The sequence below is a fragment of the Urocampus carinirostris genome, chromosome 17 (assembly GCF_059441175.1).
Source record: "Urocampus carinirostris isolate Australia breed hairy pipefish chromosome 17, RoL_Ucar_1.0, whole genome shotgun sequence".
Taxonomy (NCBI): domain Eukaryota; kingdom Metazoa; phylum Chordata; class Actinopteri; order Syngnathiformes; family Syngnathidae; genus Urocampus; species Urocampus carinirostris.
Window position 1 is genome coordinate 26,311,551 of NC_142365.1, and position 18,974 is coordinate 26,330,524.

Below are 18,974 nucleotides of genomic sequence, written 5' to 3' on the forward strand. Positions count from 1 at the left end.
GGTCGAAAATATCATTGACTAAAAGTAGCTTGTATTACACACTCACAAACAGTTTCAGCCATGATTCTGTTAGGCTCCAATATATGCCTTCCTTCACACGCCACTGTCCAGGAAGTCTTTGCGTCTGCACGGGATGCCAATGCGGTCCCAAACATCTCCCTGGACCCGGTCCTCACTGCTTTTCTGTCCCTGGACTCGTCTGTCGCACTGCAGCACCAGTACGCGTCGCTGAAAAGAAGCCTGAGCGAAGATCAGCAGTTGACATTTGGCCTCCGTCTCAACCAAGAACTGGGGGGCAGCAAGGTCACGCATGGCGGAGTTGGTGTCATAGCGCTGGCGTTGTCCATGCTCTTGGACAACGTTGCTTATCAGGTTGTTGTCCATTTTTTTCATACGTAGACTCACTTTTTTCACTTCTTTCCAGAACACTTTTCTCCTTTCCTCAAAGTTCACTCCTATCTTTTGACACCATTCATCATTTACTTTCCTTTTCGCTGCTTCCACTGCCGCTTTTACCAACCTTTCTTCACTTTATATCTTTCATACTCATCACCACTCTTATCTCGCAGCCACTCCTCAAAGGCACGTCTCTTTTCTGTCACAGCCTCTGATACCTCATCATTCCACCATTCCCTTCCTTTCCTAATACCTCAACCAACTTTTCTCATTCCACACACTTCTTTTGCATTCCTCAACACTGCCTCTTTAAAGCACTTCCATTCAATTTCCACACTCTCCATTTCTCTTCTACTAATCCGTTCATACTCTTCCCTTATCCTCTCTTTAAACTCTTTCCTTTTCTGCCTTATTCAACTCTGACATTTTCACCTCTTCCCTCACACTCTTTGTATAACTAGCCCTCCACGACCCATCTATTCTCAGTTTTCCTTCTGCATAAAAATGACCAGTCATACCACTCATTTCACCTCTGTAAAAATGCATATCCAACAATCTACTTAACATCCCTTTCTTAATCACTACATAATCCATCAGTGCTCCGTCCACCATCTTGCCACTATCCACTCTGACAAAGCTATACTTATTCACGTCTCTCTTTTAAAACAACTGGGCGGCAGTGGCTCAGGAGGTAGAGCGCTCGTCTTGGGATCAAGAGATCGCAGTTCGAATCCTCCGTGTTACATGTCGAAGTGTCCTTGGTTAAAACACTGAACCCCAATGCCCCCAATAAGCAGGTTAGCGCCTTACATGGCTGCACGGCCGCTATTGGGAAATGTGAAGCACATTGTAAAGCGCTTTGGAAAGTCTTGACTTAAAAAAGCGCTATATAAATGCAGATCATTTAATTTCCAATCTCATCTCATCTCATTAGCCGTACCACTTATCCTCAGTAGGGTCGCGGGGGCGCTGGAGCCCATCCCAGCAATCATCGGGCAGTGGGCAGGGGACACCCTGAACTGGTTGCCAGCCAATCGCAGGGCACACAGGGACAGACAACTCATTCGCTCATTCACACCTAGGGACAATTTGGACCGGCCAATTCACCTGAAATGCATGTCTTTGGAATGTGGGGGGAAACCGGAGTGCCCGGAGGAAACCCACGCAAGCACGGGGAGAACATACAAACTCCGCACAGAAAGTCTGGAGCTGGATTTGAACCCACGACAGGTTCCCATGACATGAACTGTGCCGCACAAGCGCTAACCACTGCGCCGCCGTGCTGCCCTCATTTCCAATCACCAACTCATTTTCCACACATAACTCAATCAATTTCTTCCCACTCTCATTTCTTCCTGGTACTCCATATCTACCAATCACATTTTCAACCGTTTCATCACCCACTCTAGCATTCAGGTCACCTAGTATTACCACTTTCCACCCTTCTTTCGCACACATTGCCACACATTCGGACAAGTCCTTCCAGAACTCCTCTCTCTCCTCATTGCTTCTTTCTGAACCAGGTCCATATGCACTTATGAACATCCATATTTCTACACCCCACTTCAACCTCACCCACATCAATCTGGAAGATATCTCTTTCCACTCCACCAGTTTTTCCTTCGCTTTCTCACTCACAAGCACAGCCACTCCTTCCCTAGCATGTCCACCCGTAACTCCAGACATTCTACCATGCATACCTCCAAGCTGTAATTCACCATTTTCTTTCATCTTTGTTTCACTCAAGGCTATCACATCAACCTTCCTTTTAGTCATCATCCTTCCGATCTCCTCTTTCTTCCACTCAGTCGCTTTACTTACACATCCTCTCACATTTAGTGACCCTATAACTAGGGTTTGCGAGACCTTTCGGTCTCCTGCCCCCCTTTCTTTGCCTTGCTGTCTCTTGGGAAGTAGAGATAGAGAGGATCCCCAGTCCCCTCGCTTCTCCACTTTAGTCGCCTATTACGACACACAGTGGACCATGGTGGGAGAATTCTCTCACCTCTCACAAGGAGAGGGCCCCTCACCACAGGGAAAAACAGCCCTAATAAATTGAATCAACATTTCAAAACTGAATTTTGTATTTCATTGGGCTGTCTCTGTGAGATTCTAAAATTGGCTTGTGGATCTGAAACTTTTTGTGAGGGATAAATATCCAAAAAACACCAAAATCAGGAAGGGGACAAATACTTTTTCAAGACACTGTATGCTGTTGGACAGAGGAAGGAAAAGCTACTGGACTAAGTAATAGAGGAAACCGTAAAGTCAAATTGAATTTGGACAAAAACCAGCAATTTAATGAACAATGGACAAGACTATACACACTCTTGGTTAAAGGTGTTGAATGCGAAATTCTAAATTTGGTTGATCTTCGTTTAATAACCCTGTTTTAGTTCTATTACAGTGTAATAACCAGTTATCTACTCCAATTTAAATAAATAACTTATTATTAGTCAGAAAATGTATTTTTATGTGCACCGATAGATTTTAGTCTCAACCTACTGTATACCCGTTTTTGTGTCAAAATTTAAAGTCACACAATACTACACGATATTACACACATTTCAATGACAATTCAACTGAATGTCAAGAAGGTTCATCAAATAAGCAAATAAAACACAATGTTTTCCAATTCATTCTATCCATTCCATGGGTATCGCTGGTTTCTCAAAGTTCTTGAGTCCACAGTTAAGATCTGATCCAATTACTATAGCAACATTGATGTGAAGCTCTATGAATCAGATCCTTGTCGGAACTGTTGGCAGCGGCCAGCACGAAGCCAAATAAATTAGCCAGTCACCTGACAACCCAATCACACTGATAAGATACTTGAGGGTTTCTTCTTTTCAAAAATGTGCCGAAAGGTGTAGATTTGACGTAAGAGGAGGTAACGTGTTACCGCTAATATCAAGAAATTCCCACCAATATTATGTGATCATTTTTGTGGGTGTGACAGAAAATAATTGAGAAGCTGTGCTTTAAAGCAATAACATAAATACAAACAAACTAACAGACTATATTGATTGATTAATTATTTGTTTACATTCCTTAGGTTAGAGGCAACAGCTCAACAGACGCTAGTCAATCAACTCTGATAACTCCGTCCAAAAACATTTTTGGCATAGCAATCTCTTCAAGAATAGGTAGTATTGCTCAAAACTACCTAAGCTTGATACCGGGGATTGCTAACGATCAGGATACGATAGCCGAGACCACAGAGATCTATGACAATTGGCTAAAACTGGAAATGCTGGATCATTACCGAAGAATGACCCTGAAGAAGAGGATGAGTTCTGTGTCAATGCAGCAATGGTTGACTGGAGCTGCACTTCATCTCCACATGAGGGTGCACCAGGTCAGTAAACACTACTTAGTAATTATAAAAAAAAAGTTAATCTACTTTGTTGGTGCTTTCTTTTCATTCTAATATTTTTTCTGTCCTAAATGTATATTTCTTGATTACTTTTCAAACATTTTTTTGATTTATTATTTGTCTGTAAATGTTGATTTTATGATTTTCTTAGTTTCAATTTATTTTCATTATTATTTTGTTTTGTTTTCAGATTCACAGACAATTGCAACAACATGTACATTCAAGAAACAGAAAAAGTGATTTAAATATAAATTCGACTTAAAGGTACTGTCCGGAATTTGAAAAATGTCTAATTGCTGACGCCATCTTCAGGCTTAAACGATCATTGCAGCCTCTGTCAAGCTGCTTGTGTGGCGCTTGGAAGTACTGTACTGTTCGTGCATTTCTTTAAGGCGCTTGAATAAACTCTTATTTTTTCATATTTTTGGGGGTTGGGTTGGCGTTTGGACTGTATTTGAAACAATCATTTTCTTTTCTTCTTTCTTTTCATGCTACACTAACGGAAAACCGCAAGCACAAGCATGAAATCACTCTCTCCACCCCCTGTTCTGTATTCTAAAGTGTTGCGAGTCTCTGAAAAAAGAAAGAAAAAAGCAGATAGGCACGGTGGGAAAAGACTTTTGAACGCAGTTGGGCATTTTTAACACATACTATAACTATACTATAAAAAATTAAAACATTCTTTCAACTTTTTAATGCGCCTCAAACGCTGCAAACCCATACCTGTCAACCTCCACGGCTCCATGCCCGTACAAACTGTTGTATTTTCCCGTACAAAATACAAAATAATCGTACACCATATATTTTTGGGGGGAAAGATGCACATGCGCACATTGGAATCAAACCGCTCGCTTCGTTTGCAACGAAAAAAATGATACTAAGATAGAGACTTCCGCGGCGATTTCCTTGGACTTGATTGATTGGCCGTTTCGTGATAGTCGGTGTTTACCGGATGCTACCCATAATGGATAAATTTGCGTTTTTCCGTACTGATTTCCTTGTACGACGTACTCGTCTTAAAATGCACAAAAAAACGTACTTCACAGGTTGACAGGTATGCAAACCGCCGTTAAGTACTAATGGAATAAGGACAAAAACAAAGATAATGAACATTCTTAAAGCCCCTGTGCGTAATATTTGGACACTAAATGGCATTGTGTTGTCTGCTACGAGCAAGGGCCAGTTGAAACAGCACAGCGCGGTGGCAGAATGCCGCACAAATATGGCGGCAAACTAAATGGGATTCCACAGTGTAGAATAAATTCAAATTTATCGACCTATGATATTTTAACAAAAATATTATTGGTGTGATAGTTCATGTATTTTTGCCCAGTATTCAAATGATTTTTTTTACTGTAAGTTTTTTGTACACTAAGAGGCACTAAATATTATACACTGTTCCTTAAAAAATGAGCTCTTGTTCAATGTTCCCTCTAATTTGCCACGGGTCTGAGCGTTCACACAAAGTCGGTGAGCAGCGCTTTAAACAACAGTGAGCAACCATAATCCCAAGTGTGGCAAGCTAATTAATTATCAAACATGTCCAAAACTTGACATCAAGTTACATTTTGCTGAGTTTCCTGCAATGCAAAATTATTATTCTCTTTTGAATGAATTGACTCATGTACTATTGCAAAGGTTGCAATTCTTTCACGAGATATCCATTTCTTTTTATTTCCTGATATATTTTGTCGCATAATAGAAACATTTTTGGAGGCTTATTTAGTCTTATAAGATACAGAACTGTACTTAATCACATTAAGTGGAAGTACAATGTTGGCTACAAGATTCACTTGATATAATTTGAAATTATTTGAATGCAACACAAACTTTTTCTTCTTTTTTCCGTGTTTTTTTTTTTCAACTTTTTTTTAAATTCCTTTAAAAAAAATCTCATTGTGTTTATTTTTTCCGAGCTGTTACTTTTTGCTTTTTCTTCTCTATTTACTTTTTTCCTACATTTCTTTCTTTTCTTTTTTTCTGGCTTTTTCCTAAATTTTTCCTTCTTTTTCTCTTCCTTTTGTTTCTTTTTTTCTCAGCTTTTCACTACTTTTTCATTTCAGTATTTTTTTCTTTTTGTTCTATTCCCCCCTTCCTTTAAGTCATTTTGTGCATAATTTTACATAATATTTGGTCATGTTAGGATTAAAAAACAAAAACAACCCGAGGAGCCGTTTAGGACCCGAAAGAGCCGGTTCCTTTTAGTGAGCCGAGCCGAAGAAGCCGGTTCCCCGACAAACTCTACTAACTTTACTCAACTTCTCCTTCGACTCGACTTCAAAATACAGTGGAACCTCGGTTCTCGACCATAATCCGTTCCATTTCTTTGTACGGAAACCGATTTGTATGATCACCGAAGCCGTTTTTTCCCATTAAAAGTAATGTAAAATTGTTTTAATCCGTTCCAACACCTTGAATGTTTATCTTGAATATTTAAAGCTAACCCAGGCTAATCGTACGTTTGCGTTAGCGTAATCTTCCGTACGAAAGATTACGCTAACATGAACGTGTAAAAATGAAAAAATCAGGTCGTTTACACGTCATTTAGCACCCGGGTCTCCACAACAAGTGGTGAGCGGTTAAAGGATAAAGAAAAGAATTATGAATAGGATTTCTTACCGGTCGGCAGAAGCCATGCTGTATTCCTGAAAGAAGGTAAACTCGCACACCTTCTTCATATTTTGCCATTATTTCTTTCTTAAATGCAATAGTTGTACGCACTACTCCTCTTTTTTCACCTGTAGCAACTTTGCTGCTTGCACCAACCTTCTTCCGAGGCACAATCAGGGGTTAAAACACTCCCTTCACCGCTTTTGAAAAACGAAAACAGAAAAGGAGTGCGCGTTGCCATGACAACAGTTCTTCACGAGGGGTGGGGGCAATCTACACTCGTACGCTGCTCAGCGTCGCCCCTAGCACACCGGCGTTCGAACTCCGATTTTTTTGAACGAAAAGCGAAGCAAGAATTTCTCGAAATTTTTGGTCGCGAACCAATTTGTTCGAACTGAGAGGCGTTCGAAAACCGAGGTTCCACTGTACCGCATTTAGGACACAACGTCAGGGGAACCGTGTATTTTTACCTTCATGCACTGTAACTTTACTGGAACCGCTTCTTAATTAGTAATTTTGAGCCCTCATTTTTGTGCGCTGGATAGATTTTCTTGTGTGCTGAGAATGTGCGAGCAGTGCGAAATTGCGCACGGGCGCAGCTTAGAGGGAACACTGCTCTTGTTAACTACTTACATTACATTTACATTACAAAGAAAACGACAGAATATAGATTAGAAAATCACAGTTTCAATCTAGAAAAATATTTACGGTCTGTCAGATTTCTTTCTCATATTGTATACACTGTTGGGCTGTACCCTAACCACCAAGCCGTCGCGTTGCCCCATCCATTTGGGGAATCTAACAGAATGAATATTATAGAAAAAAACATGAGTACTTGGTAAAAATTCTGTTAGCAAAAGAGTAATGAAAGATTACGGTACAAACAAGAGCTCCCTACCATGGAGCAGTAGGTGTGCACTGTGGGGGAATTATTTGTGACGGAGAGGACATTTCGAATAAGAAAACAGGAGATCCAATTAATGGACAAACGAGAAAAATGGATACACTGTAGGGAAAATAAGGACACCACTTACAAACAATGAAGACTGGACTTTGAAGAATGACTTGAGCATGGTAGATTTAAGAATAATAATAATAATAACAACAATATTAATAATAGAGAGACTCCAGAGGACGGATTCAATGGCAATGGTTATGGCACGAATACGGACGAGACGGCTTACCCAAACCACACTACCGGGGGATGTCTTAAAAGCGAAGTGCCATTGCGGGAAAATCAGCAAAAACGCAAGGCGCCTCAAGATACATCAACCCAGTACTGTCTGTGGGAAAAAGGAAAGCAGATGCAGCGCAAGGTGGAAACACTCAGTGAGACGTAGGAGGACACCGGTCAGGAAGCGCCCCACATTGCAGGAGCCCTCTCCGCATCTGCCGCACCTCTCGACCGCAGAGTCCCCTGTCGTTCAACCCTGGCGGGGTAAGCCGGCTCTGGATTAGGAGGAAGAAGTTTAGCTGGGGACCAAGAGAAGATGGGCAGTGACTGGCCAACTCGAGGGCGTTGCGGTTCAGGGTCGAAACGCCCAGTGACAGTTGGACACCACCTGATGACATTCTCTCCTGGTTGAAAGCTACAGTCACTTATTCAGTGACTGTTAAGAGTACCACTATTTGTGCACGTTATAACTTAAACTAACAATAATAATACATTGAACTTCAAAACGCCTTTCAGGACACCCAAAGACGCTGTACATATAGTAACAAACAACAATAAAGCAAGAATAAAACAAGCAAGTAATAAATAGCAAATAAAAACACAGTAGAGTTAAAAGGGGGCGATATGTGAGGCAGATGATCAAGAAAAGGCAAGTCTGAAGAGCTGAGTTTTGAGTCCGGTGTGAAGGTATTTCCCGACACTACAATGATCTTTTGTTTTTGTTGTTTTTGGTTTTGTTATTCTTTTCTTTCCTATTTCCCCTCTTTGTTGTCGTTTGTTTATTGTATGTTCAAAAAAGAAAAAAAAAAACAGCACAATAAGAATAAATTATAAATAAAAATTAATAAAGTTTTGCCTTTTGTTTAATTAGGTTCGTCTTCATTCTGTGCCATTTGGGTCAGTGGAGTCACTCCGTTTGTCCTACAAGACGGCATTTAACCGTCTGGTACAAGATTACAGCTTCTACCTCCACAGGAACATTCAAGAAGTGGCAGCATCACCACTGCAGCATCACAGTAACAGAACTTGCTCAAGTGTCTTGCCCTTCAACATAAACCAGACGGAGACATTCAATGAGACGAGCCAGAGTGGATTTTGTAAAAGGGATGGATTGTCTTCCAAGGATGGCCTGCTGGTCATTGAGCCGGGCAGAAACCTCAGTCATGGGGTGTCTCATCACCCGTGCCAGTCTCCGGCAATTCAGCAAGCTTTGGTGACACGCATCATGAACGCACAAGACCTGGAGCACAGCAGAGGCTTTTTCCTCTACTCCAAAAAGGTTTTCCAACGATTGGTAGCACAAGATGATTTTTTTGAGGTTAATACAGACTCATAAACTATTAAAATGTGTTACTGAATATGTAGTCATGATTACACGAATTTTCCAGGTATATTACTTTTAAAATTTAATCAGGACATCATTACTTTGATAATATTCTCCAATAAGTTGTAATAAACGCACCTTATGCTTATCCATATAAATAAATTAAGTATTTACTTACTGTATTAATTAATTAAAGTGTTCTGATAATTCTTCCATAATCTTATCATACCACCTGCAAAATCCGGATGGATCTTGTTTTAACAAAGGTTTGTTGCGAAGATGTGACTCCCTTACTTTGACTTAAAACTCCCATTTAAGTTAAGTGGCATTTCTCACTTAAATTTCACGCCCCTTTTCTATAAAAACAGTTATCAGCCATTTTGTCGAGGCTTGTTTAGGCAGGACTATGTCCTGCTTTCACGCTCAGAATATTCTGTTTGTTTCTTATATGTTTTCTTTCTAATAAGTCTTTAACAGAATTGTTCTTGTTTCTTTGTCCAAATACCTGTTTGGAAACTCAAAAGTCAAAATGAGCACACGGCAGTACACATATTGTCTACTCTATGCCAACAAGGCTAGGGAGAACAAAATATGGAAAGCGGAGTCTGTGTGTTGGGTTCAAGTCTCCAACATTTATAATAAAACACTCTGAAATATAGGACAAAGAGAATCGGTTCTTTATAATTAGTTACTTTATTAATCATCATTTTGAGAGCCGCCGAGATCCTGCTGTTAGACATCTCTTCGCTCGCTCTGCTCTGGCTCGCTGGGCTCGCTGGCTGGCTCTGAAGCTCGTCTTCGAAAAACCTCCCTTCTAATATTCAGTTTTTGCCTTTTGCTACGTAGAGTTAATTAGTCTTCTTTCAAAGGCCTGCTTTCCATCCGATGATGACAGGTGACCTTGGTCACTCCCCTCCTTCTTCCCAGGCTCTTTGGTGAAGAACAATCTTGAGTCATGGGATGCCAGGTCAGGATGTATTCGTTGGTGAGACAAAAACACAGTCTGTACATCAAAAAACAACTCATGGCCTTGAAGAGCAGCTTACAGGCTGAGAACTCTTCAAAATGGCTGAGAACACATATAACATATTAAATGTAAACTGTAGGATAAATACAATCCTAACACCGTGCCATTTCATTTTACGCAAAAGTTAATCCGAATGAAAGATAGCTTTTGTTGTATTGCCTCATGTCAGAAACTTTGCTGGACGCCTTTGCTTTCCTTTGATTTCCACTCATTTTAGGGCCAACCCCTGGGTCTGGATTTTGTCCACGGTCCAGTTCAGACAGCATTTTTCTTCAAAAACGTATCTATCAATTTCACCGTTGTCCTGCTATTCACCTGTTGCTGCATCCATGCGTCAATAATTTGCTTGTATCCAAGCACAAGGCAATTCGTTACCTGCTAATGCTGCAGCTTATGGTATGAAAGAGTACTACATGATTACTCTGCCAGGCGCTAGATTGGATAATTTCTCACGGCACACCTGACAATACACTGATGTGCCGGGACACAGTGGTTAAAAAACACAATCATAATAGACCGCATGAAGTACAACATTCAGAGGCAGAAAATGAAGGAGGGGCTGATGGAAGAATGAGTAAAGGAATTGTCATTGAAAGGTTTGTTTGTCTCAGTTAATAGGCATCAAAGGAGGATTCTTATGCATTTTTTTTAGGCGTACGGGACTTTTTAACAGAATTCAAGAAGTGAGACGGTGTTGAGGATGTGATGATAGGGGACAGTGATGCACCAACGAGATGGATGCCAAACGGCGTTATATTTTTAGAAGCATAAGGAGGGACCGAACGTCCGACTGATCTACCAAAATGTCCTACTCGGGCGACCGGAGGCTGATTTGACAGCCGAAGTACGACTGTGCTCTCTTAGTTTCTTTCGTTGGGATGCATATTGGTAGAAAGTACTTAAAAATCAATTAATAGGATACTTGCAAGTAGGTAGCGTGTTTGTTCCGTTAGGTAGGCCCTTCAGAAGAGTCAAATAACCTCCCAAAAGTAGGTTTATACATTGGTAGGATGTATTGATGGGTGTAATCACCACAAAAGAGGACGCTTTTAAGCAGAAATAGGCAATTAAGAAGTTCAGACACTCAAATGTACCCATTTACAGTACAAAACTCAATTCCAATGAAGTTGGGAAAGTGTGTTAATTGCAAATAAAAATTGATCCAAGTAAATTGCAAATTCTTTTCAACCCATATTTCAATGAATGCACAGCAAAGACAACATATTTATTGTCTTCACTCATAAACTTTATTGTTTTGGGAGAAAATCATCAACTCTGTAATTTGATGACAGCAACACGTGCCAAAATAGTTGGGACAGGTGTCAATAACTACTCAGAAAGTGGATGAATGGAAATCAACCAACTATTTGCAGGTGAACAGATGAATTAGCAACAGGTGAGAGTTGTTACTGGGTATAAAAAAGGGAGACCCGAACAAGCTAAGTCATTCACATGCAAGGATGGGGCGAGGTTCACCTCTTTGTGAACAACTGCGTGAGCAAATTGTTGAACAGTTTAAAAACAACATTCCTCAAAGTACAATTGCAAGGAATTTAGGGATATCATCATCTACAGTCCATAATATTGTGAAAAGGTTCAGGGAATCTGGAGAAATCACTGTGCGTAAACGGCATGGCCGTAAACCATTATTGAATGCCCGTGACCTCCGAGCCCTCAAGCGGTACTGCATTAAGAACCGACATCAATGTGTAAAGGACATCACCACATGGGCTCAGGAACACTTTGGAAAACCACTGTCAGTCAATACAGTTCGACGCTATATCCGTAAGTGTGGGTTAAAACTTTATGTTGCAAAGCGTAAGCCATTCATCAACAACATCCAGAAACGCCGCAGGGTTCTCTGGGCCCGAGCCCATTTAAAATGGACTGATACAAAGTGGAAAAGTGTTCTGTGGTCTGATGAGTCAGTTTTCCAAATTGTGTTTGGAAATTGTGGACGTCGTGTCCTCCGGTCCAAAGAAGAACAGAACCACCCAGACTGTTATGCACGCAAAGTGCAAAAGCCAGCATCTGTGATGGTATGGGGGTGCATGAGTGGCCAAGGAATGGGTAACCTGCACATCTGTGAAGGCACCATTAATGCAGAAAAGTACATTCAGGTTTTGGAACAAAGTATGTTGCCATCCAAACAGAATCTTTACCATGGGCGCCCTTGCTTCTTCCAGCAGGATAATGCCAAGCCACACACTGCACGTCTCACGACAGCGTGGCTTCGTAGTAAGAGGGTGCGGGTGCTTGACTGGCCTGCCTGCAGTCCTGACCTGTCTCCCATTGAAAATGTGTGGCGCATTATAAAGCGCAGAATAAGACAAAGGAGACCCCGGACTGTTGAACAGCTGAAGCTGTACATAAAGCAAGAATGGGAAAGGATTCCACTATCAACGATTCAACAACTAGTCTCCTCACTTCCTAAACGTTTATTGAGTGTTATTAAAAGGAAAGGTGATGTAACACAATGGTGAAGAAGCCCCTTTCCCAACTACTTTGGCACTTGTTGCAATTATAAAATTCTAAGTTTATCATTATTTGCTTATGGAAATAAAGTTTATGAGTTTGAACATGGATAATCTTGTCTTTGTGGTGTATTCATTTAAATATGGGTTAGAAAAGGTTTGCAAGTCATTCTATTCTAATTTTACTGACATTTTAAACTTTTTCCCAACTTCAATGGAATTGACTTTTGTACATTAATGCATAGACAAAACAGGTACAACAATTCTAACACTTGAGAACTTACCTGTTTGGTGTATGCTAATGCTCAGACATAAGCAAGTAGGATAATCTGACTCTTGCATTTTCACATTTAGAGGATATTAATGCTTAAACATAAGCGGGTAGAATGAGTATACTTATTTGGAGTATTTTTATGCATTAACATGAGCAAGTAGAATAATCTGCCACTTGCATTTACCCTTATGGATGACATTGATATATAAACATAAGCAAGTAGGATATTCTGACACTTGTATTTACCCTTTTCAGAGTATATCAATGCATACGCATAGGCAGGTGGGATAATCTGACACTTAATCTAACCGGTGTATATTTATGCTTAAACATAAGCAGGTACGATGTTTTGACACTTGAATTTCCCCTTTATGAGTGTACCCGTGCTGTAATGGTAAAAGAATGATGAATGGAGTATAATGATCATTAGAAGTACGTCCAGATTGCAAATGCAAGTTTTGGCGTGGTAGAAGATAGTAGATGGAAGAAAAAAACTTTTTGTGCACAACTATTTACATTTATTGCAAAAATTGACACTCTGTGACAGCCCATAATGGGGGACAGAACCCGAATGGGCCCACCTCTCACACCTATGACACTATACCTAGAGAGGCAAAAAAAACACACAGAGACAATGCATGTGAAAATGTGAAAGCCAATACACCTATGACATTAAGAACTTCCACTTAAAACCTATTTTCAGCACTCACAGCTAAACATGAACATGCTATTTAAGTATTTCTTACATGATGCTCGTTACATTTCAATCTCAGGGGACTGTCCATCACATTCCACCATGGAGCACAACACACAGTACACTTCTGCATTACCTATAGAAAAGTGAATGAAATGTTAATACATCATACAAAACAACACTGCTACCATCAGCTGCTAGAAAAACAGTAGGAGCTCCTACTTTATCTGGCAGCCAATTTGTTTCCTGCAGCATTCCGAATGACGAATAATTAGGTTGGAGAGACCAACCACTGCCTCCACACGGCTATTGTCCTTTGCTGTCCAGAGCTCTTGTACTGAAAAAGGTTATGATTAAGTTAAGGGTTTAAGGTTTTCAACGTTCTTTATCAGATTGTATTGACCCCCAGCAACCTTTAGAACTTTACTATTAAAGGTAAAACATTGGCAAACTGTTACAAGCAAACCCCAGTCACCAACAGTTAACCTGGTATAACGGCCACACTGGTAACGTAAGACTAAACGGTCCACAACATTGGTTTTTTTTTTTTTAAAAGCGACCTTTGTCTTATGTGCTGGGGTTTCTGAAAAGTTGGAGTCTCGGATGGGAATTTAAACAGGAACTTTGCCTCTCTACTGTGGAAAGGGACTTTTGGGGGCAAAATGTAATACTGAGGTTTGGGTTGTATGCACATATGCTCATGTTTAAATGGGCTTTGTGCCACGGCAGTCTTTTACATTGGGTCTACTGTAAGGATGATATTGTACTGAGTCTTCAAAGTCTATCCATCAGCTTTCTATAATGTCACACGTTTGCCACATATGCTTTGAATAATGTAGGGACCAATAAAATCTGTCTGTAGCCTTTCACTTTTTCTCCCACGCTTTTTTTCTTGATTTTTTTTTTTTTTACATTTTCCTCAACAGACACGCTCACTTCCTCTTGGGGACATTTTCTGGAATGAGTGTGCTCACCATAATGGGATTCCTCTGGGAGTATGATGTTGAAAAATATATATATATTTTTAACAATCACAAAATAATTATCTGATGCACAGCATGGAACTTTCATTTAATGTCTAATACCTGGAATAGGGCAGCATAGGCTCAGGAGGTAAAGCGCTAGTCTTAAGATGAAGTGGTCGCAGTTACAATTCCCGGCGCCACCGTGTTATATGTCGAAGTGTCCTTGGGCAAGACACTGAATCCCCAATTCCCCCGATAAGCAGGTAGTTGCTGCATGTCTGACGTGGCTATCGTCGTGTGAGTGTGTGTGAATGGGTAAGCGTGAAGCACATTGTAAAGCGCTTTGAGAGGTCTTCATAGGCTTGAAAAGCGCTATATAAATGCAGACCATTTACATTTACATCAATAATTTACCCAAATACATTTTTGAAACTTGTCTCGGAAATTGCCTTAAACTGTGTGTCTGTTGCAATAAGAACAAAAGCAATAAACTGTTGTTTATACAGCCTTATACAAACAGAAACGGAACAATGACAACCATACACAGACAAAGCATATTTTTTTCTACATTTGTGTTTTATTCAGGCATTTTTGGAAAACAGTAATCATTAACTAATACTGCAATACTATAAAATTTGAAGTATCTGCAAACCTTAAAAAATTAACACTGATAGTTACTGCACTTCCATCTGAGAGAAAACATAGAAAGGATGCAGAACACTCACTGGCAATTCAGCAGAAACCTCTGAAGGAAATCTTGCTTCCCTCCCATACAGCAGCTGAAACGGTGTGTGCTTGGCTGTGGTATGAAGAGGGTGGCATCCAAGTACAAGCCCTAGTCATTTCTGCTGCGCATTCACCAATTTCCTGAGGGCTCTAAAAGACATAGTGCAACACAAAAAAATATGAAGTTGTGAAAGCAACAGAAATTACAGATATAAAATGATAAGCGTAGCATTTTATGTTGTCGTTGGTCTTCTCATCCAGACCATTGATCTGATGATCATAAGCTGTTGTGACCACCCTTTCAATCTAAAGGACTTCACAGAGCTTTGTGTTGGGCTTCAAAAGACAAATTTAAAAAACAAATCACTTATTCACACAAAACACATGTTATGTTCATAAGTAATTCTTTACAAATTGTATAAAAGGCTAATCTTAATCTAAGAATAGATATCTTAACATAATACAATTGATAAAAACAAAACACTACAAGCACAGAAGATTGACATTTTATGTTGGAGTGTTGATTTATGATCAACAAAGCAAACCATGACTTCAAGGCTACACATAAGCATTTCTGATCAGCAAGCTTACTTCATTGCCAAACTCTCTGCCTTGGTCCAACAGGATTCTTGCAGGACAGCCATGCCTATATGTTATTTTGCAGATGTTAAACAAACCCCTGCGGCATATTTGGTCACAAATGGGAATGCCTCGACCCATTTTGAAAAATAGTCAGTTGCAGTCAAGATGTACTGGAACCCACAGGTTGTCTTTGGCAGTGGTCCAGTTAGATCAATGCCAATGAGCACCCACACACTAGACACCAAATAAGAAAAAAAAGATGCATGCAATTTTGTACATGCTCTTATTGCTACTCTTGTTTATGACTTCATTACAACTTACCCCATTTTACTGAGAGTCTTTGGCACTGGTCACATTTCTGGATCTTACACACAGACAACAAAACAAGAGTTTGCTGAAGAGTGGATGATATCTTTTGAAGTTTGCATACAATTCTTATTTCTGCATGGCACCATGAAACTAAGGGTTTTGGAAATATAATTCATAATTCATCAGGATCCCAGTAGCAGTTTGAAAAGCAGATAAGAAAAAATACATATCAAAAACAGGTATATAAAGACAAATTAGATAAACATACACAAAATATACATTCAAAAACAATTACGACACAATAAATATAACATTAAGCCCGTTTTGGCTAGTTCTCATGTTTATGGAAGTGTAGACTGAAAGGTGCAGTAATACATACCCATTAATCTTATGTCAACAGACATGCCATACCAGTAAAACCTTGAACAAAAGGCACTCAGTGTTTTACAGGTGCCAGTGTGAGCCCTGATTGGAGGAAGGAAACTCTTGGAAAAGCTTGCCGGTCTCCTCTCGAGTTTTAATTACTCTCTTTGAGCCATAGAAGAGCTCGCCATCTTTGACAGGAAAACCTTTAAGAAATCCAATGACATTTTCATTACTAATGTACAGAACTACACATTAGATTGATTACAAAGAAATACTGACCTTTAACACCTTTTGTCATACCCTGGTTGGTATGATTCTCAGAGAGAAGGTAGTGCACTTCGTCCCACTATTCCTCCAAAACTGCAACGACAGTTGGAAAACATTTTTGTTGGGGTACGTTGGCCTGGAGAGGAATGGGCGCCACCAGGCTGTACTTGCCTAAGACACAGCACAGGAAATTGTGCTCCTAGGACCCTAGTGGTTAAGGGATTAGACCAGTGGTTTCGAAAATGGGCGGTACCGCCCCCCTGGGGTCAATGAGGAGGAATGGGGCGGTAGTATGACAATAGTGGGGAGGCAGTCCGAAGTCAAAGTCAGAAGTTTGAACATAGTGTGGTTATGAAACTGCAAATCACTGCGTTTTTTTTCCAAAGTTTTGTAGTGGGTTATGGAGTTTTGGTCAACCACAATTGTTTCTGTTCGAGTTTTAAAAGCGCCGACCAATTAGAGGAAAATTTTAATAATAGCACAAGCCAATAAACGAGATTCAAAGTTTGCAACCACCACATTATGCCATACCCACCATGTGAGCTCATTGAATAACATGGCGGACTCCATAAACGTAGTCACAAAGTCAACAAACGAGAAAGAAACGAAGCTTGCACCGAAGAAGGGCGGTAAACCACCTGGGTTTTGACAAAGCGGACGTGGAAGAGAAGAAATCGCCCGTTGCAGAATTTACTTTCGCGTATTCGCTAGGTCCAGAGGAAACAAGTCATTTGTACCAGCACCTTGAAAATTATCACGGCATGTAAAAAGGATTACAAGTAAAAGACGAAGAAGTTGCATCTACAAAAGGACCGACAGGTAAACAAACCTCCATCAAAACTGCATTTGCGACCTTCACACCGTACGAATAAAGTCCAGAAAGGCACAAAGAAATAACCGATGCAGTGACTAGCTAAAAATGTCTAATAGCATCCAACCCCGAAACTGCATAATCGATTAGAGGCACCACTTTTTATTTATGCAAGTTAATAAGTGAAATGTTATGATAAGAGTAATAAATAGATGTAGCAGTAGTGTTAACAGGTTATCAGGAATGGTGGGTTTGAATTAATACTTGAATACATTTGTTGCACTGATGAACCTGCTGCAGTAGCACATAGTAAATTTTACATTACACTAATTGCAGACATGACATGTTTACAGTCTTTAAACACAGGGGAGTCAAGGGGGCGCCAGCTCGCAAAAGTTTGGGAATCATTGGGTTAGACCAAGTATAGGTTGTACATGGTTGTTTATCCTATCTAAATGGCATTGAATCCGTTCATTTTCTTAGCATCATTAATTTTGTTTTCTTTCAAACAAAATGAATGAATGAATGGATGAAAACTTTTATTTCGAACATTAAAATAAAAACAGGACAAAAACAATGAGTCAACAACAAAATAATGTCACATGTCGAAAAGGGGTAGTCAGAAGCAGATGCTTTTTTTTTTCCTACCCAGATGCATCGACATTTCGTTCTGTATACACGTGTACTAGAATGACAATAAAAGTAGATCTGAATCTGAATCTGATTTATCTTCCCTATTAAATACATTTTACAAATCCTCCTTTCATCTTATGTAACAAAATCTCATGGATATACTTATTACATAGGTCAGATATCTATAATTATAATAATTACAATAATCACATATTTTATACACTAATCTTCGTAATACCCACCCCTCAACGTCATAATGCACCTAGTTACCAAATGTCACTACGGCACCAATGATAATAACAACAATAAAAATAAACATAATATTCATAATAACAGTTCTGATATAATAACAGCAACAATAACAACAAGTTAACCATAGTTTTAAACGCAGTGTTTCCAATCTCCCTCATATCCCATTTTCTTCATCCCTGTATTTCGCCAGTAATGCTTTTTTTGTATTTAAATTTGAACACATGGAGAGTTGGACATTGTTTGATCTCATCTTGTAAATTATTCCAGTTTGACTCCACACACAGACACACACATACTTTTCCTGGTTGTTCTGACCTTTGGGATTTTGAATTTACTACAGGCCCTTTAAGTTATAATTTCCCTCTTTTTGAGTGAATAATTTTTGTATGTTTTCTGGCACTATGTTTTTGTTGACCTTAAATAACAGTTGTGAAGTTAACATTTTTATTAAATCATCCAATTTTAATAATTTGGACTGCATGAATAAAATATTGGTATGATCCCGATATCCTACCCTGTGTATGGTTCTTATTGCACGTTTTTGAAGGATAAAAAGGGGCTGTAGTGAACTTTTGTAATTATGGCCCCAGACTTCTGCACAACATGTTAAATATGGCAGAACTAGAGAACAATATAATAAATACAATGCATAATAATTTAAAATAAATTTGGCTTTATTAATTATTGAAATGCTTTTAGATACCTTAGTATGTA

At 39.6% G+C, this 18,974-nt stretch overlaps 1 protein-coding gene and 1 long non-coding RNA gene across 9 annotated transcripts in view; one reads left to right on the forward strand and one right to left on the reverse strand.

Annotated features, from left to right (window-relative positions):
- The window catches only part of LOC148349648 (uncharacterized), a 21,336-nt gene continuing 2,362 nt past the window's right edge, over nucleotides 1-18,974 (forward strand). The window contains exons 1-3 of one of the 2 annotated variants that reach the window (XM_088321189.1): nucleotides 1-372; nucleotides 3,452-3,754; nucleotides 8,428-8,874. In XM_088321189.1, coding sequence (XP_088177315.1) covers nucleotides 61-372; nucleotides 3,452-3,754; nucleotides 8,428-8,874 — 1,062 coding nt within the window. In that variant the 5' untranslated portion in view covers nucleotides 1-60. The remainder of the gene's footprint in view (nucleotides 373-3,451; nucleotides 3,755-8,427; nucleotides 8,875-18,974) is intronic. The other variant, XM_088321190.1, reaches the window with a different exon arrangement.
- LOC148349649 (uncharacterized) overlaps nucleotides 13,162-18,974 on the reverse strand; it is a 19,828-nt gene continuing 14,015 nt past the window's right edge. Inside the window, exons 2-7 of one of the 7 annotated variants that reach the window (XR_015847321.1) lie at nucleotides 16,577-16,657; nucleotides 16,311-16,500; nucleotides 15,944-15,986; nucleotides 15,040-15,190; nucleotides 13,572-13,686; nucleotides 13,170-13,485 (exon numbers count right to left, since the gene is read on the reverse strand). This is a non-coding gene — a long non-coding RNA (uncharacterized LOC148349649). Of the gene's footprint in view, nucleotides 13,486-13,571; nucleotides 13,687-15,039; nucleotides 16,501-16,576; nucleotides 16,658-18,974 lie in introns of all 7 variants that reach the window. The other 6 variants (XR_015847319.1, XR_015847320.1, XR_015847317.1 and 3 more) reach the window with 6 other exon arrangements.